The sequence below is a fragment of the Mastomys coucha genome, unplaced genomic scaffold (genome assembly GCF_008632895.1).
Source record: "Mastomys coucha isolate ucsf_1 unplaced genomic scaffold, UCSF_Mcou_1 pScaffold15, whole genome shotgun sequence".
In the NCBI taxonomy this organism is placed as follows: domain Eukaryota; kingdom Metazoa; phylum Chordata; class Mammalia; order Rodentia; family Muridae; genus Mastomys; species Mastomys coucha.
In genome coordinates this window covers 168,283,413-168,304,723 of record NW_022196897.1, presented here as the reverse complement: position 1 = coordinate 168,304,723, position 21,311 = coordinate 168,283,413, and the positions used below count along the sequence as shown (strand labels likewise).

Genomic DNA, 21,311 nt, shown 5'->3' with positions numbered 1-21,311 from the left:
GGACCCAAGTCAGACTACACTGTTTCACTCAGGAGCCAGGAGCCACAATCCCACTCCTACAAAAACCTGCTAGAGTATGTCATGACTAACCCACACTTCTGATTTCCTGATGAACATAAATATATGCATATGTCCATTCATTCATTTATTTTTAAGTTTTTAAAAATTATTTTTAAGCCGGGCAGTGGTGGCACACACCTTTAATCCCAGCACTTGGGAGGCAGAGGCAGGTGGATTTCTGAGTTCAAGGCCAGCCTGGTCTACAGAGTGAGTTCCAGGACAGCCAGGGCTACTCAGAGAAACACTGTCTCAGAAAACCAAAAGAAAAAAGAAAGAAAAAAATTATTTTTGTGAGTTCACATGCACCATGGCAAGCAGAAGCCCTTGGAGGGCATCAAATACTCTGAATCTGGAGTTACAGGCAGTTATTAGCCACCATGTGGGTGCTAGAAATCAAACCTGAGTCCTCTGCAAAAGCAGGAAGTGCTCTTAACTGATGAACTAGCTCTCCAGCCCTTCACTCATTCTTTTTTTTAAAATCACTGTTCTTCCAAACAATGGTTCATTCTTCCCAGATGAGGTGGTTTGAAAGAAAATGGCCGCATAGGCTCATAAGTAGTGGCATTGTTTGAAGGTGTGGCCTTGTTGTAGTAGGAGTGGCCTTGTGAGAGGAAGTGTGTCCCTGGTGGTGGGTAGGCTTTGAGGTTCAAGATGCTCAAGCAAGGCCTAGTGTGACTTTATCTTCCTGCTGCCTGCTGATCCAGATATAGAATTCTCAGCTCCTTCTCCAGCATCATGTCTGCCTGTGTGCCATCATGCTTCCTGCCAAAATAATAATGAACTAAACCTCTGAAACTGTAAGCCAGTCCCCACTAAATGTTTTTCTTTATAAGAGTTGCCATGGTCATGGTGTTTCTTCACAGCAATAGAAGCCCTAACCAAGGCACTGGCCACCTGTATAAACCCACCTGTGACAGTATGGTCACTCTAGAAGACACATCTAAACTTTTGCATTGCAATACAATGTTGTCACCTACAGAGTTCACCCTTAAAAACACACAAGTTATAAAAGAAAATCACCAAATAATTACAAAATATTTTAAGTAAGTTTAAAGTTTTACGTTGGGCCACATTTCTATCTATCTTCTATTGCATATAGCCTGTGGGCTTTAAGCTAGACACACCCACAAATCTAAAGTGATCCTACATTCTCATTGTCATGGTTCAATTTTGTAATTCAACTGCTCAAACCCAAAGAGCACTGCAATGAAAGTTTTTGAATTTTGGTTTCTTTAAAAAAACAGAAATATTATAAGAATATATTTTTATTTTAATCCCAGGTGTGGGATATGGGGCTGCTTCAGATTGTTTACCATAGGTGACTCTGATTTGCCTCATGCTCTAGTTGGGGTGTGATTTTGCCAGCCACAGATAGTTTCTGCAATTGTGTGATGTTTGGAATTCTGGGGACTTTTCAGAGGATATATAAATAAATGATAGGGTCGGGAGAGGTGGGTTGGGTTGTTTGTTGGTGTTGGTCAGTGTGATCAGTGTTAGTTGGAGGTTTGTTACAAAGTTGTGTGCAAAGAAGAAACAACAAGAAGAAGTTAGATATCCTGATGGTGAAAATTAAAATTACCTAAAGGAACTCGATGTCCCTAATCAGCAAGAAATAGTCTAACAATAACATTGCCCCCTTTCCAAACCCTGACTTTATTCAGGGATCTCTTTTCTTTCCTCTCCATCCTTTTTTCTCCCCTACCTAGTGTTAGGGGATTGAAAGAGTGGAAGAAAAGGGCTGGAGAATGGTGAAAGAATAAAGAACCCACAAAGTAGCAAAAGACCGACTGCAGAGACCCCATTTTTTTGTCACCCTAAGTATATTCTGTCTCCTGATACCAGGTATTCAAACCAAATCTTCCAGAACTTGATATATTCACCACATTGCCATAGCCTGTGTTTATTTTTACTTTTTAGTTGCTGTGATAAAACACCATGACCAAGCCAACTTATAGAAAGTGGTGTTTATTTGGGGTTTATGATTCCAAAGAGATAAAAGTCTGTTGCCATTATGATGATACAAACGAATTCTGAAGACATTTAGAGAGGAAGGTAAGGCTGGCAACAGACAGGTATGGCAACTAAAGCTAAAAGCTGAGAGCTGAGGGCTCACATCTCAAATCACAAACAGGAAGCAGAGAGCACAAACTCAAAATGGCTATGCTCTCAAGTTCCACCCCTAATGGCACACTTCCCCCAGCAAGGCCACAGCTCCTAAGCCTCCTGAAACAGTGCCACCAAGAACTTCCAAGGTGAGTTGGACAAAGAGAGTAGGAGATGCTCATTCTGGGCTCTTACTCCCTAGTGGCTCTAGGCCTGGAATATTCTTCACAACAGTGGGGCCCTGCACTCTTAGACATTCAGAGGAAACTCCCTGAACCTCCACAAACACTGGAATTGTCTGCTTCTACATGTAAACTGGCTCCAGAAGGGTCACCTCTTTGAGGAGAGATACACATAGCACATAGGACTCCACAAATCTTCAGTCTCTAAAAAACTTGTCTTAACCTTCTTGTTCATCTCTATCTGTTTGAGGTTTTCTCATTTATTTGTGAACATTTTCTCCATTTTTCAGAAACTAGTTTTTATGTTAACACATTTAGCTGTGACTTCTCTTTCCTTCTATTATAACCTTTTGCTTCTGACTTGCCCTCCTAGTGGCTCTAGAGTCTTCCTGGGAACCCACTTTCTCTGTGACAGCCTTGAAGCACTCAGTTGCTTTAAATTTTAAATGTCTTCAGAATTCGTTTGTATCATCAAAGAGACAAGGCAGTGTTGTAAACTTAGAAAACAGAAGAATTCCCAGGCCTGGTATTCACATATCTGTCCACATATCTTTCTGGAAGTTGAGGCACCTACCCACATATGTTTTCTCTCCCAACAAGTAGAAGTATTCAGGGCACAGAGAATGGAAAGGAAAGAAGACACAGGGCTCTTTGATCAGATCTCAGTTCTATAGCAAAGTGGAAAAGGCCTTTTTATAGTTTTTATTTTGCTTTGTGAAGTTGGGGGTTAAAAGGAAAAATATCATCTCCAGACCTCTAAGGCCAAGTTCTCAGCACAAAGGAGATTTATTTTCCTCAGAGACACAGAGGGCAAGGAATAAGAAACAAAGACAGGAGATAGAGGATTAAGGAAAGGGGGAAGGGGAAGAGGGAGATGAAGAAGGGGTATTTGTCCCCTAGAACAAAGGACTGCCTCTAGATAAAGAAGAAACAGTCACACAGTTTATAAAGGTGTAATGAGAAACTCCATTGTGGTGACTTAAATATGCTTGGCCCAAGGAGTGGCACTATTAGGAGGTGTGGCCTTGTTGGAAGAAGTGTGTCACTGTGGAGGTGGGCAAAGAGAGCTTCCTCCTAGCTGCCTGGGAGACAGAGATCAAGATGTAAACTCTTAGCTCCTTCTCCAGCACTGTGCCTGGATGCTGCCATGCTTCCTACCAGGATGATAATGGACTGAACCTCTGAAGCTGTAAGCCAGCCAAAATTAAATGTTGTTCTTTACAAGAGTTGCTGTGGTCATGATGTCTCTTCTCAGCAATGGAAACCCTTAAATAAGACACCCATGTTAGGATGAGTTGGTTTGTTTTGATTGGAGATGTTAATTAGGTGAGCCAAAGGGGCTTTTGATTGCTGGACTTTAATACTTTGATGGCTGGACCTTTGTCCTCAGCCTCAGGAGGAGGAAAAGGCCAAATAAGAAAATAAACCTTGGTAGCTAGCTTTAAAAATGTAACCTAATGGTTTTTAGCAAGGTAGCAGGAATCTCAGAGAACAGCAAGGCCTGCCAAAGCCATGCTCACCATGCTGGAGCTGGCCAACATCCCTTCAGCTGTTGAACTTGGGGTCTTTTGTTTTGTGTTGATTTTGTGTGTTTGTTTTTGAACCTGGTGTCTTATGGATGCTAGGTAAGTGCTCTACAGCAGAGTTCCATCCCCAATCCTCTTTTTACTTCTTATTCTGAGTCTCATTAAGTTGTTCAGGTTGGGTTTAAAGTCACTCTGTAACCCAAGCAGGTTTTCAACTTGCAATTTTTCTATCTCAGTTTCCCAAATAACTAGAATCACAGACATACACCCCTAAACCCCACTCTTTCAGTCGGTTAAAAACCACAAATAACTGTTATATGTGAAGCCCCAAGGACAGTGCTCAGCTGACTTAAAAATAAGACGAAGCTGAACACTTCTCAGGCCAAGCCACACCCCTCCTTCATGGCTTCCACTTCTCTACCTGTTCTCAATCCACAACCAGCTGATTTGATAGTCCTCTTCCTTACTACCCCCAACCCCACTTGCAGTATTCCTCTTTCCTCTTGCAGTATTTTCTGACTCCCATAAGTAGGTATTTCAAAATAAAAATTTGAAAGGGAAACAAATATTGAAAATTTTAAAATATCTCTGGAAAATACAAATATGTTTCTTTCCTAGATTACATTTGTAAGTAGGAAAATGCACTTTAAAGGTTTTTTTTACATTTAAAAAAAAACAAACAAACAACTATACTTTAAGCACAGGGCCATCTTTCTCCCCTCTGCCTAGCATCTTTTGCCCTGGGTAGGGACAGTAGTTTTAGTAGTCAGGAAACAGCTGCTACCGCCTCATCTAGCCAATTCCTAAGTCCAGCCATGGATTCAAAGCAGGCACCATGTTGGAGGGTCTCCAGGCATAGTGCCCATAGAGCCCAAGAACGGTAGTAATGAGAAGCAAACCTACCCTTTAATTTCTTCCTAGGCAAAGTTTCTAGCCTGCAAAGCAACATTTTAATTTAAATTCTGTTTCTAAGTTCATTCAGGATCTGCTCCAAGCAGAGATTTCATTAAAGCTTTAATACATTTTATTGGACGTACCCCATCAAGAAAGGCAATGGAACAATCATGCTTTCTCTATTTCCGAGATTTCAACTGAGGCCGAGAAAACCAACCATAAAAATGTAATGATGTTGTGTTGCAGACAGAGCAAAATGACCTTACTTGAAGAAACTTGGAAACAGGCTAAAATGGGGAACCAGAGCTTCTGTATGCTGTTCTGTCCTCACTCAGCTTCCTGAGTTTGGCTCTTGGAAGGTAGTTTGCACTTTCGCCTGGACTCAGAGGGCAGCTGCTGGCCTTTTAGGCCTCACTGGGAACAGAAACACATAGCACAGGCATCCAGAATGTTGCCAGAATGAGAACTTAAAAGGTTTGTCATCCAGATAAACCAGGTGGTAAGTGCAAGCATGAGATAAACATCAGGTCATCTTACTCCACAGAAGGGCTGTCTAGCCCTGTACATCGTATTCCTCGATTCGACTGGCATACTGCACAGCCTGCAGGCTGTTCAACATGTAGGATAGTGTCCTTTCTATGTGCCCCAGTTGATCTGAGTTTCTTCCTGGTATCTGGGCTGGTATTTGCTTCTTCCAGGCAGCTGGTCTAGTAGTCTCAATCTTTGCAGCTCAGCTTTGTTAGTGATCTTTGCAGCTTGGCTGTCCTTCCTCTAAAAGGTCTCAGCTTTTAGGAAGAAGTCTAAGAAATCTGTTTAGTTTCAGAGACTTCCTGAAGCTATTTTGAGTTGCTTACCTTCCTATTTAAGGAGCTTCTGGAAGGATGGAATATTTCAATCTTGATCAGAGGAAGTTGTTACACAAACATGGACAACATGCAAATTTGTAATATGTTCCATATTTGCAATGGCTTATTGTTATACCAATAGATTAGTGAATCTCTCAAAACCTCATCAGAGAAGCTTTTTGTCACAGATGACAATTAACACAGAGACCCACAACACCTCCAATGAAGATAATAACACAGAATGCTCAGTCCTAGATGGACTATATTGCAAACCTTTCCTCCAAAGACTCAGGGATCATTTAGGAGAACAGGCAGAAAGACTGTAAGCCCAGAGATGGTAGATGACTACAACATCACAGTGTTTTCTGAACACAACAGGGTAGTTGTATATATAAATCCACAGCAGTTGTGACAGCATGCACAAGACCTACACAAACTCAAGCCACATAAAATCCCAGTCCATAGAAGGGGAGGTGAGATTACCCTCTACGTAACAAATTTCCACCTCTACCTGAGGAGCTATTAGCAATTGATAGCTGCTAGGAGAGTTAGGGTCTATTTTCTTTAAGGGTGCAGCTCCTGTTAGGAAGACCATGCTCCAATGGGTGGCCACACACCCAAGAGTATATAATTAGAACAAATTAGGCTCAATAAGTTTAAAAGAAAAAAATGACATGAAGTTGGATGGAAGGGGAAGTGGATCTGGGAGGAGTTGAAAGAGGACTGATCAAAATACATGGTATAACATTCTCAAAGAATTAATTTTTTAAGTAAAAATAAATTGATCAAGGCTGGAGAGGTGGCTCAGCCCTTAAGGGCTAGAACTGTTTTTGCAGATGACCAGTGTTCAATTCCATATGACTCAGAACTGCCTGTAACTCCAACCCCAGAAGATCTATTGTCTTCTTTTGGCCTTGGTGGGCATTGCACTCATGAGCACAAATCTATACACAGTCACATATATATACATAAAACATTAAAATTAAAATTAACTGCTGGATAAGTGGTTCAGTAGTTAAGGACACTTGCCTCTTGCAAAAGACCAAGACTCACTTCCCAGCTCCAAATGGTTGCTTACAACAGGCCATTAAATCCAATTCCAATGGTCTGGCATCCTCTTCTGGCCTCTACAGGTACCAGGCATTCTTGCAACACACACATTCATATATATGTCATAGTAAAACACTTTAGCACATAAAAATTTAATTTTAACAATTAATTTTGAAATTTACGTTTTGGTGTTGTTTCATGTTGAATTTTATCTAAAGGTATGGACAAATAAATAGTTGGTAAATGATGGATAGATGGTAAGTGTGATGGGTGGATGGTGAATGTAATAGATGTCAGACAGATAGATGATAGATAAATATTTGGATGGATGAATGGATGGATGCATGTATGCATGGATGGATGATGGATCCATGGTTGTATGTATACATGAATACAAGGATACACGGATAGATGCATGAATAGATATGTAAATGAATAGATGCTTGGGGTGATGGCTAGTCTTGTTCAAGAACTTGACTGCATCTAGAATTAACTAAAATGAAAATGGAAATATTTTCTTTTTTCTTTTCTTTTCCTTTTTGAAACAGGATTTCTCTGTGTAGTCCTGACTGTTTTGGAACTCACTCTGTAGTAGACCAAGCTGGCCTCAAATTCACAGATCCTGTCTCTGCCTCAGAGTAATAGGATTAAAGGCATGAGCCATCACTGCTCTGTAATCTAGGTCTTTTGAAGTAAGAAGATACCGCTTTAATCTGGGCCACATGATCTGACATGATGACAGCCTATATAAAAGACATGGAAGAAAAAAGCTTGCTCTCTCTTTGCCTGCTTGCTTTTGCTCTTACTAGCAAGTCCATTCATTTACTGGCTTTAGAGTCTACTTTGGGATTTCAGCATCTACTGAAGACCAGCTGAGATATGAGCTTTGTAGACTGAATGACTACTGGATTCTTGGACCTTCCATTGGTAGACAACCATAGTTGAACTATGGTTCAGGAACAGTTGAACTATGGAACAAGGAGGTGGGCTACAATGCTGAAGAGGTCCAGCTGGACCACAGCCTGTAAGGCATTCCAATAAATCATATTTTTTCATTTATTTTATGTTTGTTCCTTTAGAAAACTCTGATTAATATAGATTTTGGTACCAGAAGTGGTTTCTAGAGCAACAGAAATATTAAGGTAAATTTTTTTAAAAAATATCTGGAATAGGCATTCCAATTTACCAACACCTACAGTTACTGAATCCCCTTTTGAAAGCTCAGAGAGTACTGAAAGTCCATGGTGTGAACTATTTTACAAACTTAAGGAGACAAATGCATTGGATTTTCCTGATTCACCAGTTGTGAGTGCAATAGATTTAATGATTCTGTATATAAAACCTTCAACAATTTGTGGAAAAATAAGGGAAATGAAGATGCTGTTTGCTTGTTCATAGCATCTCTGGATAAACTGAGAAAGGAAAAGAATGACCTCTGTGATGAAATTAACCAACTTCTACGGTGGAGGAGGAGAATGAACTTAGTGATAAAATTGACTGGCTTTATGTGCACATAAACAGTCTAAAGGTTTTAAGTGTGGCCTGGAAGAGAGTCTGCTCTCCAGCAGCTGCAGAGCTCAAGTTGCAGAAAATCAAATCAAAGTCCTCATTATAAGGTTGGCTGAATTACGGCAAAAATTCAAGTCCCAGCCTCAGGGGGTGTCAGCAATTAAAGTAAGGGCATTAATTGGTAAAGAATGGGATCCTGTAACTTGGGACAGGGGTATGTGGGAGAAACCTACTGAAGCTGATAACTTTGAACCCTCAGATTCTCAAGGGTTTATCTCACCCAAAGAAGTAGTCTCTGCCCTCCGAAGAAGATGAACTCCCACCTCAACTCCTGGAAAGATTGTCTTTTCTACCTTTGACTGAGGAAATTAATTGTTCATTGTAGGCTAAACCAGCAGTGACTTTGTCTAAAGGAAATGCCAGGCAAGACAATACTGATGTCCCTCAAGGCCATCAATAGCTGCCTCTAGAACTATTAGAGAGTGTAGTCCACAGGTGTGTGGGCTACAATACTGAAGAGCTTAATGAGTTTGCTAATTCATTCAATCAGAAGTCTAGAAAATATGTGTGGGAATGGATTTTAAAGATGTGGGATAATGATGGAAGAAACATAAACCTAAATCAGGCTGAGTCTGTTGACATGGGCTCTTTGAATAAAGACTCGAGGTTTAATATGAAAAGTAGCACAGCTTTTTTTTTTTTAAAGGAGTCAGAAGTTTATTTGGATGATTAGCTGAAAGATGGCCTGCTGACAAAGAGTTGGAGATGTCTGGTATTCCTCGGCTTTGTGTTGATGAAAGGATTTTAAGGCTCAGGGAAATTGAAGTGCTAGAGGGGATATGTTGTGTAAAACCTACTTCTCCACAATGGGAAGATGTGACCTTCATTAATCCTACAAGACGCAAAATGGTGAAGAGGGCACCAGCACATTTGAAGAGTTTTGTTGTTGCCCTTTTCCTTGTGCCAGACCTTAAAGGTTGGTGCCACTGCTGCTAAATGCAGTGGATTTAATTGGACCCTGAGGTAGCAGGGGCCAGGTGGCAGCACTAAATTGCCAAAGGCAAGTTAACTATAGTTATCATAATGGGCACCATATACAAAGCCATGTTCATAATGGTCTGACCCATAATGGTCAGCACAGGCAAAGTGAGTGCTATGGTGATCTGACTTGTATGGACCTTTGGTACTGGCTAACTCAATCATGATGTTTCTAGGCATGAAATAGATAAGAAGCCTAGTGCATTTTTTTTGTTTGATATGTGGCGCCAACTTTTAAGGTCTGGCACAAGGAAAAGGGCAACAACAAAACTCTTCAAATGTGCTGGTGCCCTCCTCACCATTTTGCGTCTTGTAGGATTAATGAAGGTCACATCTCCTGGGCCTTCCCAATGGGGAGAATTAGGTTTTACACAACATATCCCTTCTAGCACTTCAATTTCCCTGAGCCTTAAAATCCTTTTTAAGAAAAAAATATCTCAAACAAATGAAAAAAAGAGAGGCTCCATTGGATTGTGGCAGAACGGAATGTCAGCCCATGATCCAATTCCAGTCTTGAGCCAGTTTGCAGACCCAGAAACTTTTGAATGAACGGATAGCCAGGTTCCCCTGCCAGCAGAGGAAGAACCTTAATAAAATACCTACAAGTTTTACTGTTAGCCTTTCTCCAGGATTTCCCTAGAAGGACTTATAGCCTCTTACAAGGTTAACTGTACACTGGAGAAAAAAAAACAATCAGACTTTCCAGGGTCTATTGGATGCCAGTTCTGAATTGACACTGATTCCAGGAGATCCCAAGAAACATTGTGGACCTCCAGTTAAAGCAGGGGTTTCTGTCAGGTGATTAATGGACTTTGGCTGAAGTCTGACTCACAGTAGGTTTTGTGGGTCCCAAACTCATCCAGTGGTTATTTCCCCAGTCCCAGAATGTATAATTGGGATAGATAGTCTAAGAAATTGTCAGAATTCTTTTTTTTTTCTTTTCTATTGTTTTGTTTTGAGGTAGCTTTGGCTGTCCTCGAACTCACTCTGTAGACCAGGCTGACCTCGAACTCACAGAGATCTGTCTGCCTCCTAAGTGCAGGGTGGCATGTGCCACCATGGCCCTGCTGGCTGAATTCTCACATTGGTTCCCAGACCTGTGGACTAAGAGCTATTGTGTTTAGAAACACTAAATGAATGCCTTTAGAGTTGTCTTTGGCAAGAAAAACAGTGAATCAAAAACACTATCACATCCCTGGAGGAATTGCAGAAGTTAGTGCCACTATCAAGGACTTAAAATATGTTCCTACCACATCACCCTTTAACTCTCCTGTCTGGCCAGTGAGATGGCCCATGGAGAATGATGATTGACTATCAAAAACTCAATCAGATAGTGTACCAGATGTGGTTTTCTTACCCCAGCAGATTAACATATCTCCTGGTACATGGCTTTCAACTATTGATCTAGCAAATGCCTTTATCTTGGTACCTGTCCATAAGGACCCCCAGAAGCAATTTGCTTTCAGTTGGCAAGCCCAGAATTATACCTTTAAAGTTTTACCTCAAGAATATATTAACTCCTAAGCCCTATGTCATAACTTAGAAGAGATCTTAATGTTTATTCCACAAAATATCACACTGATGTACTATATTTATGACATTATACTGAATGGACCAAGTAAGCAGGAGATAGCAACCCTTTGGACTCATTTATAACACATATATGTATCAGAGGATAGGAAATAAATCCAATTCAAGGGCTTCTACCTCAGTGAAATTCTTATGAGTCCAGTGGGTTGGGACATGCAGAGATATTCCTTCAATGGTGAAGGATGAATTTATTGTACCTGGAGCCTTCCATCACCAAGAAAGAAGCGTATTTAGTGGGCCTATTTGGATTCTGGAGATAGCACATTCCTCACTTGGGAGTATTACTGTGACTCATGTACCAAGTGACTGGGAAAGCTGTTAGCTTTGTGTGGAACATGGAACAGAAGGCTCTTCAACAGGTACAGGCTGCTATGCAGGCTGCTCTGCCACTTGGACCACATGATCCAGCAGACCCAATGGTACTTGAGGAGTCAGTGGCAGATAGGGATGCTGTTTAGAATCTTTGGTAGGCTCTATAGGTGAATCACAGAAAAGACATTTGGGATTTTGGAGCAAGGCTCAACCATCATCTGCAAACAACAGTTTTTCCACTGAAAGACAGCTCTTGGCCTGTTATTGGGCCTTAGTGGAAACTGAATGTTTGCCAATGAATCACCAAGTTACCATGTGACCTGAGCTCTTCATCATGTTCATGTCGGATGTTATCTGACCCACCAAGCTATAAAGTAGGATGTGCACAGCAGCAATCTATTATCAAATGAAAATGGCATATATGTGCTTGTGCCCATGCAGGTCTAAAAGTACAAGTAAGTTACATGAAGAAGTTGTGTAAATGCCTTTGCAATGCTGACTGCCACCAAGCACACACATATGGGGGTGTTCCCTATGATGAGTTGACTGAAAAAAAAGAAGATTAGGGCTTTGTTTACTGATGTTTGTTCTGCATGTTTCTCTGGTTACCTCTTTAGGGAGACTGTTAAAGTAGCAATGAAGGCCTGTTAAGAAAAAACTCTGGGGCTGAAGAGACAGTTCAGCAGTTAAGAGCAATAGCTGCTCTTCCAGAGGTCCTGGGTTCAATTGTCAAAAACTACATGGTGGCTCACAACCATCTGTAATGGGATCTAATGTCCTCTTCTGGCACACAGGAGTACATGCAGATAAAGCATTCATATGTAAAATAGATAGATAGATAGATTGTTTTTAGAAAGAAGGAAAAAGGAAGAAAGGAAAGAATAAAAGAAAAGAAAAAACTCTTGGTCAGGAGAATAGAATTTATGGCCTGAGTACAGACCTAACATTCCAGTGAAGCCAGGCCAATCTTTTGGCCAACAGACCAACACTAGAAAGGTGAGTTCACCTTAAACCATGTTAATGAATTAGACAGAATAATTAATTATTTGTACTTGGGCTTAACTCTAACTTACTGTATCAATTATTACTAAACAGATACTCCCTCACTATTGTAGTTTCTTTTTTTTCTAAGATTTATTATTATATCTAAGTACACTGTAGCTGTCCTCAGACCCACCAGAAGAGGGTGTTAGATCTCATTATGGATGGTTGTGAGCCACCATGTGGTTGCTGGGATTTGAACTCAGGACCTCTGGAAGAGCAGTCAATGCTCTTAACCGCTGAGCCATCTCTCCAGCCCCCTATTGTAGCTTCTTATTCCAGGATAGAACAAAAACAGAGAGCCAACATCTTAATGATTTTAAAGAAAAAAAAGTTTAAAAATAAGAGGAGAGACTTGTAAGAAATATTAAGCATGAGTTTTTTCTATCAAATACTATAAATTTGTGTTTAGGACAAATAATTCAAATTTTTGTATTCTCCACCTTGTAAGACTATTTTTATAAAAATGGTTTAACACCCCCCCCCAACAACAACAACAAAAAAAAAACCCTGCTGCATTCTGTTAATTAGATGGCCTGGAGCAATGACTCCCCCACCCCTAGTGACCCTTTTTCCCTTCCTTAGCTTCCTGTGTGCCAATTCTTGAAGACTAGCCAATCAATTAAAACTGTATGGTCAGACACCAGCCAATGGGAGAAAAACATAGTCACCACCTAAGTTAGAATAAAAACCTGGTGCACTTCTTGTATTGGTGTGTTCAGTCTCCCAAGCACACTATTTTGATCAAGAATAAAGTGTTGCTTTGTCCAGACACTTTGAAGTAGTGGTTTTTCTTTGTGGCTTTGAACTTATTTCTAACAGTACCCACCTGCATGTCCACATGCACATTCTGAGTGAAGCCAGAGACTTGAAGATACCTAGCCATTCCCTGACCACCTTGCCAGTACTGTTCACAGTAATGACCACAACTGCTCCCAGCTGTATATAGAATACAATCCTTCAACTCTACATCTGACTCTACACCAGCTATGCTGACTACCCTTTGGTGTGCATAAAGATCCCCAGGGACACTCCCTACAGCTAACTGCAATGACCAGTCTTCAGTGAAACCCTCCTCAGTAAAAAGGTGAAGCCCTGGGAAACAGGCACTACGCAAAGGTAAGAGCAGCCACCAGCCTCTGACCCAAGATGAGGACCATTTCCTGGCATCTGTCTTGGCTCTGGGCCAGGGTGGGGAGGAAATACCACCGCTGGAAGATTGCCCCTGAGTTGCTGTGCTCATTCCTTCCCACCTCTTCTCTCTGATGGAGATCTTTAGGCAGGGGAGGGGGAAAGACTGTAAGCACTTACGTTAATTGCATTAAACAATCCTAGCTGCAGTATAAGTGCTGAGGCTCACGGAGAGTAATACGTTCCTTCCAGTCAGCACTAAGTCACACATCAAAGCAGACATGACAGGTTCTCCCAGCATCCCTTAGTCCCTACTTGTTACAGGGTATGGTTGGCATATGCTGCCCTCTATCTTGAACTCTCCAACCCAGGCTGAGCTGCCTAATCAAGACATTTTGGTTACCCACCCCTTTTTCTACCTTTGCTCTCTTGGCTGTTGCTCCTGATTCCCCTCTCTCCTCTCCTTCCTCTTCTCTCTTTCCTCAGAGTCATGGTCATGACTTTAGGGTCATGATCACTCTGGACACTCCCAAATGTGTCTGGGACACATGCCTCTGGCTCTACTCTACTACTTACCTATAATGAATTTTCTCCCCCACTATACCCTTATATAACAGTATGACATAGCAGTCATATCCTTCCCTTTCCTTTTTAGTTATTTATTTTTCACTACTATAACAGAACAGATTAAAAACTATAGAGAAAATAAAAATAAATGTATAAAAGAGAGATGCATTATCTCTACTCCATTTTCCCAAGCCCAGAAAATAAAATGATCTCCTCCACCAATTTCTGTTTTGGTTTGCTTCTGTAGAAGTAATAGGACCTCCAGGTGCCTGGTAACAGTAGATGGAGGTTGACTGCCACATCTACATGAAATGACAATAAGGATAAAGCCCTATAGTTGAGCTTTCCTGTTGCTGACTGCTATCTCTGTTCCTAGCTTACACAAACAGGTAGGTGTCACACCCTCTTCTTCCCCCTATCCTGGGAAGACCACTTCTCCTGAGCCCAGAGACAAACACATACACACATGAGACCCAGATGCAAGCCTACAGTATCCAGACCCCTAACCCACCACATACCCGACCACCCTATCCTCCCAACCCTGCCCCAGCATTTCCAGCAAGTCTGGTTGTCACTGCAGGGCATTTCCCCACCCCCACCCTGTACAGCTGACACCTGGCTCCCTCCACAGCCTTTCCCCTCACACCCAACAGGCTGCAAAGACCAATTCATTTCTGAAAGTGAAAATCTTTTCTTGAAGCAAAGCTTTCCTCTGGGACAATGCCCAGCCAAGCAGAACAAAGCAGCTCTCTTAGCCCAAGTGTAAAGGCTATACAAACAGCTGCCAAGCTGCAGCAGCCACAGGTGAGGTGTAACTAGAGGGGAAAGAGGCATCTGGGGTCTCCACACATATGGACCAGTGCCAGGATGACTGACACCCACAGCAGCCTTGGGCTGTGACAGCTTAGATCCTACATTTTATAACCCTCAGTATCCAATCCACATCATTCCCAGCCCCATCTCTTCTTCTCCTACCACAGAGCCCCCATGATCATACTTGTTCCTCCTTTTTTCCCCACTTCCAAGAGGACAGACATGGTGAGGAGCCAGGGCACTCCCCAAGTCAGGCTCTGGAAGAAAAAAGTCTGGGAGGGACTTTTACACAGGGCTGACTACTAGTGAGGTGAAGAGTTGACTAAAGGAAGTCAGGAGTCTAATGGAAGATGAGAGAGGGTTTTATACTCTCAAGCATGCATTCTAATACCAGTCCACTCCCCTCCTGGACTAGAGGGAAGATATCCTAGAACGACAAGCTCTGGAAAAAGGTGTGGAGTGATGTATTTAGTGTGTGTAAAGTTGAGCAAGAAAAGATGTAAAGGACCTCCACCTTTGCCAGTAATGATGACAACAGAGAGTACTGGCCAGCTCCTCGTTGACAAGATTCACAGGAAGGAAGACTCAGGACATAAACTAGATGACAGAAGATCTCGCCACCCCCTTTTGCCAGGAGAAGAGCCTGACACAGGTCTGAAACTGTCATATCTCTGGTTTCCTAACTCTGAACATACCCAATACCTCTGTTTTATCCCACAAGCACCCCCCAACTCATTAAATTCAACTTAATAAGGACTTTCTTCATAGTTGCTGGCCATATCTGTTGGTTGACCTCAGGGACCTCAGTCTCTCTAAGTGAAATGCTCCTCCAGAAATACCTACAGACCTACTAACCAGAGCTGATCCACCCAGAGTATAGTATCCACAAGGAATTATCCATGACTGCTCCCACCTGGTATAACTCAGGCTCAGTAACCTCAAGGCACTCAGGGTCATTGTCCATATGCCTATCTGACCCAGTCCAGAAAAAAACATGGAACAAAAAGATTTGGGAGAGTAACTCACAAAAGAAGCTGACCTGTGGATATGGGTGATAGCTTTGTACTCCAGAAGGCACTGGGCAAATCCTCAATGGACAGTCACATCCCCTGAGGCTGAAAACAAACTACCCCATCTTCCCCATCCCACTGCTGTAGTATATGTTCAAAGAAAAAAATATCCCAAATCAAACTGGCAGCTCATCTTCAACACAATACTGCTATAAAAGCACAGGCAGAGAGACAGCCCTGCTGTTCATGGGTAGGACTGACTGAACAGTTCCCACCTAAGGAGAAAATATGCAAGGAGTATAGAAGAGCTCTTGGCTTCCAGTAGTTTTCCTGAGTGCCACAGAGAAGGGACCAGGAGCCAGTGTAGAAGCAAGTGCCTTTCTCGGTGGCCTCTCATGGCTGGTAAAAGACAAAAACAGAATAGGTTGTCTTTGGTCAACATTTGGCTTCATATGAAGACCAGCAGTCCTCCAGACCAATATTTATACAAGAATATACACAGACTCCTTTGGATATAGTACAGAGCTACCCTCAGAAGCCCCATATAAGCAGACATGGGCCCACACATACATGCAATATACGTACCATGTGCATGCTTCTAAGTAGGCAGTGATAGCTTATGTCTTTAATCCCAGCACTCAGGAGGAGAGGCAGGAATATCTCTGTAAGTTTGAAACCACCCTGGTCTACAGAAGAAATTTTAGGACAGCCAAGGTTACACACAGAGAAATTCTGCCCATCCCACCCCCCAAAAAAAATATTAAAAAGGAGGATGAGGCATGAGATCTACCAAGATGCATGTACACAGGCAAAGGTACACAGGTTCCTAGTGCCTGCAGACAGAATCATAAATACCCTTAGAGCCCAGAAGCCCTGTGTGGTGTGTGCCTCCCCAACAGATAGACACACACATGAACAAAAATACATCTCTCAGCTACCTATTTGTGACTTACCTGAGTGATTAATAACCAGCAAAATTCTAAAACACACACACACACACACACACACACACACACACACACACAGGGTATGGTGGAGAGCAGGCACAGACAGCATGGGGATGGAATCCCAGACCACCAGCTGCAGGCACTGTAGTTCAGCACTTGGTAGGGAAAAGGGAGTGCTTGTCTCCAGGAGCTTCAGTCAAACAGTAGCACCCAGATTTCTCCACTCCTCTCCCTGCTCATTTGTGCTGTAACCAGGCCTAGGTTGGGAAGCCAACAGACTCAGGTACCAGGCATGCAAGTGGGTCTTGGAAACCACCCTCCCAGCTGACCAAGACTGGCTGAAACCTCTGCTGAAAGAGAGGGGTCACACCCTTCATCTCACAGCTGCCTATACACTGTGAGCCCTTCCAGCTATAAGGCACTGGACAGATGACAGGTCAATGGAATACCTGGTAAAGCAGGTGTTTACATACCAGTATGGAGAGTGAGAACTTGACTCCTGAAGGGAAGAACTTTTAGATCCAAAGTATCCAGAGAAGCACCTAAAAGGTGCATCTACAAATAGACAACAGCACTGCTTCTGCTTATTGAATATTGGGGATGGTAGGTGGGTTGCTCTTGGCCACTTAGCATCCCAGGGGTGTAGCTGCTCTCATATGACCAGAATCTGGAAATGGGGCTACATCTAGGAAGCTGAAGGAGAACCCTGCCCCACCAGGCTAGGGTAAATAGAATAGCCTCAGAGAACTTGAGGTGGCCACTGTTGTAGCATTTCTGACTGTTTCTTTCCCAGAATCCAGCCCAGGAGGCCCCTGGCCAGATATCAGTCTCTAAGCCCTACCATGATACAGGTTGCTGAGTACCCAGAGTCCTCCAATAGCCAAAGTTACTAACAACATCCTCACTACCATGAGCACAAACTTGTCAAAGGAGAATAATACCCAGCCCCATGCCACCTTCCCTGAGCCACTATGTGGAGCCACTGTGCTCCGCATGGCTGCCAACATAACCTATCAACAGATACTCCATGATCTGTGCTGTGGGCCTAACTGTTAACTTGGCTATCATTTATGTGATCCTGAGGGCACCAAAGATGAAAACAGTAACTAATGTGTTTATTCTGAACCTAGCTATTGCTAATAGGCTCTTTGTGTTGGTGCTCCCAGCCAACATCACTGAGTACCTGCTACAGCACTGGCCCTTTGGAGAGCCATTCTGCAAACTGGTGCTGACCATTGACTACTACAACATCTTCTCCAGCATTTCCCTGGTTGTGATGAGTGTGGACTGCTACTTAGGAGTACTGGCCACTGTGCAATCTTGACAATTGCCTAGGCACACCTAGAGGGAGCAAAAGTTGCCAGCCTTTGTATCTGGCTAGGGGTCACCGTCATGGTTCTGCCCTTCTGATCCTTTGCCCATGTCTACAGCAATGAGTTACAGGCACCCAGTTGTGGGCTAAGTTTTCTGAAGCCAGAGTGGGTCTGGTTTCAGGCCAGCCACACATATTCATTGGTTCTTGGCTTTGTAATGCCATTGTGCATCATCTGCATTTCATATATGGACCATTGTGCAGACTTCATACCATGAAGCTCCACTCTGGCATAAAGGTTCTAGGCAAGGCCAAGAGGAACTGGCCTTGTCCTCACTGTGTTGGCCATATGCTTTCTTTGCTGGATGCCCTTTCACCTGGCCTCTGTGGTGGCCCTGACTACAGGCATGCCCCATACATCCCTAGTTATTGGTATCTCCTATGCCATCACCAGCCTCAGCTATGTCAACTCATGCCTCAATCCTTTCTTGAACTCACTCCTGAATGACAACTTCCACAAGAATTTCTGTACCATAATCCTGTTTCAGGAGGTCTGAGCATCCTTGCCATTTACCACCTCCAAGAGCAGTGGTTGACCAAGCCAGGGGACACTCTGTTTCTCCACACTTATGCCTGTGTTCTCTATACAGATACATACAAACAACCACGACATTCCCTTTCTGTTCCTCTGCTTCCTACACATCCCTAAGAAGACAATAGCAGGCAATTTGATCCTTGTACCAAGCACCCTAGGTCTGATCACCCACAGAGGATGGACACAGAGATAGCCCCCCACCCCCGTGTCCTGGAACAGGAACCTTTGTAGAGTTGACAGGTTATAAAAGGACAAGCACTTCAGCAGTATAACCAAATATTGTCATGATCCAGGACTCTGACACCTTCATGGCATATGCCATCCTTCTGCCTACCAAGTACTTGAGCTTAACAGAACATTTGGACCTTCATCTAAACCAGACAATATTGGATAACTTTATTGTCCATACTTCTCATCAGCCCTAAATGTCATTCCCCTAATATCTCTCCTGAGCTAGTGCCTATTGTTGTACAACAAAAACTTAGAAGCTGAGAGATAAGAAGTGTTTAGCTTCTGAGGATCCAAAACTGAGGAGTGGCTTATTCAAATGGCTTCCCATGAGACTTCAGGCAGAATGCTGGTGAGGTCTAGTGACTATACAATGGAGACTATAGAGTGGCTGGGGTCTCTCTCAAGAAGTCCTGCTCCCACAGCTACTGGGAAGACGTGGATGCTCTACAAGCTTCTGAAGTACTCTCACAGGAACCAGAGGATCTGAAATTCAAGAGGAAAACTTGGCAAACAGCTGTGTGATCTAGTCTCCAAATCCACTCTCAGCCCTAACACAAGCTGAATATTAGAGTAATGGTTGAAGACAGCCTAGAATGGGCACTTTTTAAACCACAACCCACACCCACAGCTCTGCTGAGATCAAGCTGTGCCTGCTTCACTGTACAGTCACACTTCAGCAAAGCCTAATTAGTACGCACTGCTCCTGAGTAAGAGAACCCCCTCAGGACAAGAGCCCCTTATAAATAGATACAGCAAAACATCTCGCTTTCCAGAACTGTGTTCAGACCACAGAGATTGGCAAAAGCAGGTGTACTGAGCAAAGAATGAGTGAAGGAAGAACAGAGTGAGTGTGAAGGAGGAACAGAGTGAGTGAAAGATGAATGGGTGTGAAGATTAGGAGGGGAACACATTAGTGAGTGGACCAGGCTGTGAAAGAGCCAGGCATCCTTGTGGATAGCCCCTCAGCTGGCTCTAGTTTGCTAAAGCTGACCACAACAAAGGAGGTACCAGCCAAATTTTCTCTGAAGATTCCAAACCCTTGTCCCCTTCGATGCTCTAGTGGCAAAATCATTTAGTAAGTGATATTTATACAGACCTTTATTCCCACCCACAGCCCAGCAAAGGGAATGGTCTTCCTCTCCTGTCATTCCCCAAGGCTAGACAACTAGATCAAGGGTGTTTCTCACAAGGATCCTGTTGGAACTAGCTTTGGTTTTCTCCATAAGCTCAGAAGTCTTACTTATTCCACAAAACCCCCACACTCTGGCTCCTGCTGCCAAGGAGATCCTAACCCAAATCTCCCTGCTGTTTCTCACAGCGGGTCCTGGACCTTGGCTGGGCCTACATTGGGGCCACAGTGCCCTCTGGTGGGAAGTGTCTGAAGCAGCTGATGAAGCCTTGCTTTTCTGAAGTAAAAAGACCCTTGGGACCTACCTCATCCTATACATCCTGCCCTTCACATAACCCCAAGAGGAAGGCTTGCACAGAGAAGAAAACTTAGATTCAGAGAAACTAGACTTGATCAAGCCTGGTAGTAAACAGAAACAGTTTGGGGTGAGGCTATGTTACCCAGAATGGGGAAAAAATGGGGAAGGTACATAGTCTTGGAGAGCCAGGGAGGTGTATTCAACTCTAAGGCTCCCCTAATGGCCAACCTCCTTAAAGACAATGGCCAGGGTCAGCAGCCAAGAACCCCATCACCTATCAGGAGCACACAATCTCCTGGGGACTATAACTTCATCAAGGAGGGAAATTTTCACTTGATGCTGAATTTCTATTTGAAACAAATGTGTTTGCTAAGAACTACTGCTGTGCTTGTACACACACATACACACACAAACATTTTGAAACCCTATTCCCCAATGTGATGGTGTTATGAGGTGACTTTGCTATGGGAATAGGTTGTGAGGTTGAAACTCTACAACCTCATTATTACTATTAATGTGACATATGAAGCTCTGAAGTCATCTTTCTATAAAGTAAGGATGCAACAAAAACACAGTTTCATAGAATCCAATCCACCACACCTGCATGAACTACATCTTTTAAGCCTGTGAGAAATTTATATCTATTGCTTATAAACTGCTAGACTAAAAACAAAAACAAATGGACAGTGTCATTAAAACTTGTATAAAACCAAGCATCGGCTCACCAGCCCTGTACTGGAAGCAAGGCCTTTGGCACATAAGACCCTCTTCAAGGTCCCCCTGACAAAGGCCATCTGCCTGAGGGTCAACTTGAGCCAGATTGGGCCTACACAGACAAGAGCCCGGAGATAGATCTCTATAGCATAGGGTTGCTCTGCCACCAGAGAAGGGTACTCTGCTCTGTTATCACCATAACTCCTTTTAGATTTGCTCAAACTGTGAGAGTCTACAAAGAAAAGCTGTGAAGAAAAGCATCTTACCCAAGTCCCTGAGGGTGGGGAGAAAAGGTAGTCATTGTCTTGGGAGAAGGAAAGGCAGCAGCTTCTGCAACCCAGGAAGTATTTCCTTCCCCTAAATCAAGAGGCTCCTTAAAGTTCCTCTGCCAAGGGTAGAACAGGGTTAAAAACC

The 21,311-nt window shown here is 43.0% G+C and overlaps 1 protein-coding gene across 1 annotated transcript; it reads left to right on the top strand.

Moving 5' to 3' along the window:
- Positions 1-2,214: 2,214 nt before the first annotated feature.
- Npbwr2 (neuropeptides B and W receptor 2) lies at positions 2,215-18,487 on the top strand. Its single transcript, XM_031373292.1, is given in 5 exon segments — positions 2,215-2,312; positions 17,639-17,958; positions 17,961-18,182; positions 18,185-18,248; positions 18,250-18,487. Coding segments are annotated over 5 exon segments (942 nt in total).
- Positions 18,488-21,311: the final 2,824 nt, after the last annotated feature.